Source organism: Chenopodium quinoa, unplaced genomic scaffold (genome assembly GCF_001683475.1).
Source record: "Chenopodium quinoa cultivar QQ74 unplaced genomic scaffold, ASM168347v1, whole genome shotgun sequence".
Lineage (NCBI taxonomy): Eukaryota > Viridiplantae > Streptophyta > Magnoliopsida > Caryophyllales > Amaranthaceae > Chenopodium > Chenopodium quinoa.
This window is the reverse complement of record NW_018743574.1, coordinates 8146733-8154291: the sequence shown is the minus strand read 5'-3', so window position 1 is coordinate 8154291 and position 7559 is coordinate 8146733. Positions and strand designations below refer to the sequence as shown.

At 36.5% G+C, this 7559-nt stretch overlaps 1 protein-coding gene across 1 annotated transcript; it reads left to right on the top strand.

The window, feature by feature from the left end:
- Positions 1–672: 672 nt before the first annotated feature.
- Positions 673–4258, top strand: LOC110682501 (tubby-like F-box protein 5). Its single transcript, XM_021858843.1, has 5 exons — positions 673–1156; positions 2310–2722; positions 2825–2912; positions 3099–3228; positions 3318–4258. Exons 2-5 carry the CDS (start codon positions 2366–2368, stop codon positions 3982–3984), a joined length of 1242 nt encoding a protein of 413 aa, XP_021714535.1. The 5' UTR covers positions 673–1156; positions 2310–2365; the 3' UTR covers positions 3985–4258.
- Positions 4259–7559: the final 3301 nt, after the last annotated feature.

Genomic DNA, 7559 nt, shown 5'->3' with positions numbered 1-7559 from the left:
ATCAATGGACAAACTCAATGCCTTCAAAGCAAATCTGACCGTTACTTTTGTCATGATTCATTGATTGTAATAATATGAATATCAGTATATCACCAATATTCTTAAGCCACCGTATTATGAGGTCTTGGTCTACTGATATACAATAGATTACTAGTCAAATCTTTCCCTTTTTACTTGGTATTTGTACTGTTTTTATGACTTCTTTGGACAATAAAATTTATCAAAAATCCAATAATTCGTGCAAGTATCAGTGTACATGAAAATATACCCAGTACATACTAGAACTAAAAAAACAAGTTGTATATCCTATAAGGAAATCAATCAACAAACACATAAACTAGTCTGCTACAAACTTTTCTATTAGATCAAATTTAGCTCGGTAAAATACTCTGTAGCATGGACTATGTAGTGTGTAATAGTGAAAACATCAATACCGAGTATGATGTATTTATTAATTTATTTATACTCTATTAGAAAAATTAAAATAACCGTTGAATATCCTATGAGGCGCTACTAGCAAACACATAAACTAGTCTAGTACTCTAGCTATCCAGCATGACTGTATGTCACACATACATATATAAAACGGATAAGCCTTTATTCAATCCATTTTTTTTTTTTTACAGAAAACTCAAAAACCTTTTCTTATTAAAAAAAAAATAATTAAACAAAAATAGCCCAGAAATCTTTTTTCTTTTCTTTTACAAAGTAAATTTCTTTTTTTTTTTGGGAAGCGGCGCAAAAATCGAGGAGAGAGAAACGAAAATGAGAAGAGAGCCTGAATTCTGAAAACATTAGAAAAAGCAAAAAAAGTAGTGAGAGAAAAGAAAGGTAGAAGAGTAAAATGGGGATCTAAAATACTCTCTCAAATTTACGGGCAGAAGGTGGGGGGGCAGCGGGCAGTTCTCGGGCATCACCGGAACTTCCGACCGTTACCGGCGGTGATCTGACGGCGGAGATTGAAAGAATGAGAAATGTTGATCAGATCCAACCGTTCATCTGAAAAATTATTCTGATTTGATTTTTGATTGATTCCAAAATTTTCATTCAATCTCTCTCTCTTTGATCTGATCGCTGCTCACTTTTTTCTGGGTTTTGAATTTATACCCACTCTTTCTCTCTCCTATTCTATCTATTCCCAGCTTTTTTTACCCAGGTTGGTTTTTTTTTTTTGGTTATTGTTGGGGTTTGAAAAATTGCTATTTTTGGGGTTAAAGTTGATAAGATCGACATTTATTGAAATTTTTAGTGGATAAATTTGTTAAAATTTTTGTGAAAATGTGATAGTTTTTTAATTTAATCATCTAGAAATGTTCAAATTAGTTAATGCTAATTTAATGTTCACCAAATTATATGAAAATTGGTTGTTAATCGGATCATTTCTTGCTACTCTCCACATCAGAAGTTCTCTTCTTTGAGTTTTATTTTTTATTTTTAATTAGTGTTATAATCACCGTCCAAATAAGAACTTTTAGAGACGAAAAGGGTTTTGGCTTAGTTTTTGGAGTAGAGTTTTGAATTGTTATAAAAATCATAATTTACAACTGCCCATTTAATTATTTTTATCTTAGGTTTTAGGGTTTGGATTTTTATGTCGACTTAAAGGTTGTTGTAGATCTGCATATACAGATGCTTAAAAAAATGAAAAAAAATTAAAGCTCTCATCTTTTTAATTTTTTTTTTTTGACGGGAAGAGATAAGAATAATAGTAAGTAGAAGAAAGGCCTAAATTAGCCATTACAACCTCATGTATCTCAATGGGATACTCTTCCAACCAAACTCTAAGAGAAACAAACTTACTACTAAGCTTAGCAAGACTATGAGCAACCTGATTTCCTGATCTCTTCACAAAAGCAAATGAGCATTCATGGCAAGAAGAAAGTATTGTTAAAAATCTCAACTTTTTTAGGTGTATGATGATGTATTTTGGCTAAAATTAAGTTGTTCTTATTTAGAGCATTGAATAATGATAATAAAAATGGTATATTTTGTTTGTTTTTTAGTTGTGTTTGAGGGTTTAGTTGAAATTTGTTTTATTGTTTATATTTTGATAATTAATACAAGTAATAATTTGGTTCAATGTCATCATCAAAGTATTAAGCTACAAAACACTATTGTAATTTGGCAAATTGACAACTGCTTATTTTGATGTATCTTAATCTGATTAGGTAGGAAGTGTTGAAAGATTATAGCTTATCTAAATCAAGATAATAACAGATTGTTTTTATGTTTAATAAACATAATAGTTGGATGCCTTGAAAGACCGACCTTTCTTTGTCTAAATCATGATAACATTAGTTTGGTTTCAGGTGTCATCAAGCTCATTAGGTGCATGTATTAAAAGACCAGACTAGTCCAAAATAAGATGTCCTTCAAGGGCATTGTAAGGGAGCTGAAAGAGATGAGAGAGGGGATCGGAAACCGGTCCAGACGGGGAGGAGAAGGAGGGAGGCAGTGGCGTGGGAGAACGAGATCACATATTGCACCTGACCAAGCATCACCTAATATTGAAGAAGTTGAGCAAGGTCGGTGGGCGAATTTGCCATCTGAATTGCTTTTGGATATCATTAGGAGGGTTGAAGATACTGAGACATCATGGCCTGCTAGAAGTGTTGTAGTATTTTGTGCTGCCGTTTGTAGATCGTGGAGAGATGTTACGAAAGAAATAGTTCAGACTCCAGAACAGTGTGGAAGGATCACTTTTCCGATCTCTTTGAAGCAGGTATAACTGGAATTTTAGTGTGGTTTACTGCTTGAAAGTTGTAACATTCTTATACTTGTTCTCCTTGACATCTAATTTCCGTTGTATGTGAATTTCTTGTAGCCTGGATCGCGTGATCAGCCTATACAATGTTTCATCAAAAGGGATAGAGCAACTTCTACTTTTCGCCTTTACTATGGATTGACGCCATGTAAGTTAGTTTCTTTTTATTCTTTTGTATAAATGTATTATTCAGATGCAAATGTCAGTTTCTGAATATGTTTCTAGGAGCATTTTTCTCGGAGATTTTTGTGTTATTTGTAGGACATCTACTGAACAAGCTTAGGTTAAGTGGAGTAACTATGTATATGTCTATATTAATAGTTCACTTTTGCAGCTGAAGATGAAAACGATAAATTATTATTGGCTGCTAGGAAGATCAGAAGAGCAACAAGCACAGATTTTGTAATATCTTTAGTTGCAGACGACTTCTCAAGAGCTAGCAATGCATATGTTGGAAAGCTCAGGCAAGCTTACGTTATCACATCAGATGTCAATTGCTGTCCAAATGGTTCAATGAAAAACATCTGACAAATTATTATTGTTATTGTTTCAGGTCAAATTTTTTGGGTACCAAGTTCACCGTGTATGACAGCCAACCCCCACAAGATGCAGCAGTTAAAACTAACAGTCGGTCTAGCCGAAGGTTTCATTCTAAGCAGGTTTCTCCTAGAGTGCCTGCTTACAATTACAGCATAGCAACCATCTCTTATGAGCTTAGTGTTCTCCGCACCCGAGGGCCTAGAAGACTACATTGTGTCATTCACTCCATTCCTCTAGCTTCCATTCAAGAGGGAGGGTCTGCCCCAACTCCTCAATCATTTCCTCAATCAATTAATGAGCAATGTCCACCCTCACCAGGCTTGCCAGGGAAGGAACAACCTATCAGTTTTAGCTCCACCAGTCTATCAGAGCCACCGCCTACCTTCTCAGATGACCGACTCATACTTAAAAACAAAGCTCCTAGATGGCATGAGCAGCTGCAGTGTTGGTGCTTGAACTTCAGAGGCAGGGTAACAGTTGCCTCTGTCAAGAATTTTCAGCTTGTGGCAGCTGTTGAGCCACACCACAACATTCCTGTTGCTGAGCAAGAAAAGGTTATACTACAGTTTGGAAAGATTGGAAAAGATATATTCACCATGGATTATCGCTATCCGCTCTCTGCTTTTCAAGCCTTTGCAATCTGTCTTAGCAGCTTTGACACAAAGCCAGCATGCGAATGACTTCTAGGGTTAGTTTTCACGAGTTTCTCATCCCTTGTAAGGCTTGCCCTGTGATAGTTGATCACTGGGCATCTGCATCGATGGCCATGAGTGCCACTCTGCAGGTTGTGGCGAGTGATCTTAACTGTGCAGTCATGGAAATTTTTATTGCAAAACATCAATGGATGTATATTTATGGTGCCAGGGGAAGTAGGTTATGTTGTAATTTCATTTTCCTTCAACTCGGTATTATTTACATATACTCGCCTCAAGAGATTCCGGTGGTTCATGCAAACTCCTTTTGGTTAGTTTGATCTGCTTATCAGTTATGCACTGAGAATGGCTTAATCCTGATATTGAATTGAGATAAGCTATATACCAAAGCATAGTTGGCAATGTTGATATTGAATTTTGTTTGTAAGTAGGTAGGATGTGGAGACTGTTAGCAGACCTTTCCTGAAGTTAAACCCCAAACAGGATAATGCCCTAACCAGAAGGGCACAGAGGCCACTCCCCCCCCCCCCCCCCAGGTGCCTCTTAGAAGATGGGAGAGCCAAACTATCGAGCTCTTACTCGATCCACGTTAATGTTGATATTGACATCGATTGAGATCACATCTATCTTCTTACTTCGTATATCGTATTAATATGGTACCAACAGCCATATCTTGTTTTCAACTTGTATGTGGTTACCTTGAAAACAGAATGGTGCTGCAACGGTAAATGATGTCTCCAGTGCTGATACAGCCAGTCAGCTAGCTAGATATGTGCACTTGTTTAGGCCAGGAGTTTGTAACATCACAATTCGTATTATATTAGTGGGAGAGTTTTTTGTGAAGAGGAGCATGCACCTGCACCCACAGGCACACATGTAACATGCTCTACTCGGACCAGACAACGCGGCCTGCACTGCTGCACATGTGTCATGTGTGGCTTCGGAGCTCAAGTTTTCTCACTCTAAGACAAGGTATATATGAACTTTTGGACTTAATTTATTACAGTTACAAATTTACAATTCAAGATGTCAAGCATAAATAATAAAGGTAAGAAAAAAATACTAGTAGGAAATATTGAGAGACTCTTTTCACAAGAAAAATGCATGTCAAAACTCAGAAAGCCCAATTTGATACTCTGTGAGTTGTAACTTTTTTTTTTTGAGGGAATGTGAGTTGTAACTTTGTAAGGCCAAGTTAAACAACTAATTTTACAGTGTGTTATTTTGTTGATTATGTTATAGAACATTCCAATATTATGATTCGTATTTTTAAGAGGATAGTATTTCTTCAGGATATTTTAGTTCATGTTTACTGCTGTTTGCACATCAGCTGATCATTCCAATATTATGACATGCAACTGATGCTGTTCATTCAGATGTATAGCACAAACTAAGAAATTTTATTGATATTCTGTGAGGAAACTAGGAAAGTGATATTACATAGTTCAACGTTACAGACTAACTTTTACAGTTTTACCTATAGAAAAAGAAAAAATATTAGTATTTCCTTCATTTTTAGAGGCTCTGTACTAGAGCTGTCAACTCGGGTAAACGGGTCGGGTTTGGGTCGGGTAAAAGTGGGTCAGGTCAACTCAGGTCGGGTCAATTTAGATTAATTTCATAACCTATACGGGTCGGTTTGGGTTGGGTCAAGCTTGAGTCGGGTCACGTCGGGTCATACTTCTTACCGGGTTTGGGTCGGGTTTAGGTCGGGTTAATAACAGGTCGAGTTACATTCGGGTCGGGTGGACAATAAGTCGGGTTTAATTCGGGTTTCACGGGTTAAAACGGGTTAGGGTAATTCTCAGGTTCGAGTCGGGTTTGGTTCAAGTCAATAATTTGCGGGTTAGAATCAGGTCGGGCCATTCTCGGGTTTGAGTCAAGTTCGGTTCAAGTCAAAAATTTGCGGATTATAATCAGGTCGGGTCATTTACAAGTCGGGTCATTCTCGGGTTCTAATCGGGTTTGGTTCAAGTCAATAATTTGCGGGGTATAATCAGGTTGGGTCATTTTCAAGTTGGGTCATTCTCGGATTCAAGTCGGGTTATGTTCAAGTCAATAATTTGCAGGTTACAATCAAGTTGGGTCATTTCCAAGTCGGGTCATATTCGGGTTCAACTAATTATAAATAGATAATTATCATTTTTATCAAACTAATTATATTTTTTGACTATAATATATATGACAATATACTAGGGAACAATAGTCTATAATTTAGGAAGATAATTATCTCCTTTGACTGTACAACAAATATATATACTATATTTAACACTTAAATTTGAGGATGATGCTCCGTTCTTTTGTTGGCCTAGACCGACTTGGTCTCCCAAGACAAAATGCTTTGATAAAAAATAATAAGGTAGTCTAAATTGCTATTAAGGTGAGTTGAAATCGGGTCAGGAACAATTTGGGTTGAATTTAGGTCGGGTCAATAACAAGTCGTGTTAATTTCGAGTCGGGTTAGTAACAGATAAGGTTGAATTTTTGGGTTGGGTAAGTAATAGGTATGGTAAAATTCGGGTCGGGTCAATAACAAGTCGGGTTGAATTTGGGTCAGGTCTATAATAAGTCGGGTTGATTTCGGGTCGGGTTTGTAACAAGTTAGGTTAAATTCGGGTCGGGTTGAGTTCAGGTCAGGTAAGTAACAAGTCGGGTTAAATTCGGGTTTTGACGAGTTAAAATGGGTTTGGGACAATATTTGTTCAAGTCGGGTTCGGTGCAAGTTAATTAAATTGGGCGTTGTAAAACCAGTATATCAGTGCAAGTTGTAAACCGGTAAATTAGCCGTTTAAAAGAAAATTGAATGGTTCCACACACTCAATTGGACTCCAAGAGGATATTAGGTGCCATGGTAAACATTTCGGTAATTTTTATTTCTGGGCGAAAAAAAAAGTCAAAAAATTCCTAAATTGAAGGTATTAATCCACGTTTTTTGAGAAATTTTGGAGGTTTCGGGGCCCGGTGTCGAAAAGTCTTGAAATTCAATGAGATACATCTCGTAGTCATATAATGACATTTGGAACCATATGTGATCATTATTCATTGTCATAAATGTTCGTGGCAGGCTTGAATTGATGAAATCAATGCAAGTTGTAAACCAGTAAATTGGTCGTTTAAAGGCAAATTGGATGGTTCCACCCACCCAATTGGACTCCCGGAGAGTATAGGGACCATTGTAAACATTTTGGCAATTTTTATTTTCGGGCGAAAAAATAATCAAAAAATTTCAAAATTGAATGCTAATATTCACGCTTTTTGAGAAATTTTGGAGGTTTTGGGGGCCGGTATAGAAAAGTATTAATTTTGTAGGGGATACATCTTGGGGTCATATAATGTCGTTTGGAACCATATATGATCATTATATGTTGTCATAAATGTTCGTAGTAGGAATGAATTAATGAAATACGTGCAAGTTGTAAACTGGTAATTTAATTAGCCGTTTAAAGTCAGATTGGATGGTTCCACAAACCCAATTATTGGACTCCCGGAGGCTATTAGGACCATGGTAAACATTTCGACAATTTTTATTTCCAGTCGAAAAAAGTCAAAAATTCAAAAATTAAAGACTAATATCCACGCTTTTTGAGAAATTTTAGAGGTTT

Coding starts and splice junctions, on each gene's coding strand:
- LOC110682501 (XM_021858843.1), top strand. CDS start 2,366: ATGTCCTTCAAGGGCATTGTAAGGGAGCTGAAAGAGATGAGAGAGGGG. Junction 2,723..2,824: donor TTCCGATCTCTTTGAAGCAG/GTATAACTGGAA, acceptor AATTTCTTGTAG/CCTGGATCGCGTGATCAGCC. Junction 2,913..3,098: donor TTACTATGGATTGACGCCAT/GTAAGTTAGTTT, acceptor TCACTTTTGCAG/CTGAAGATGAAAACGATAAA.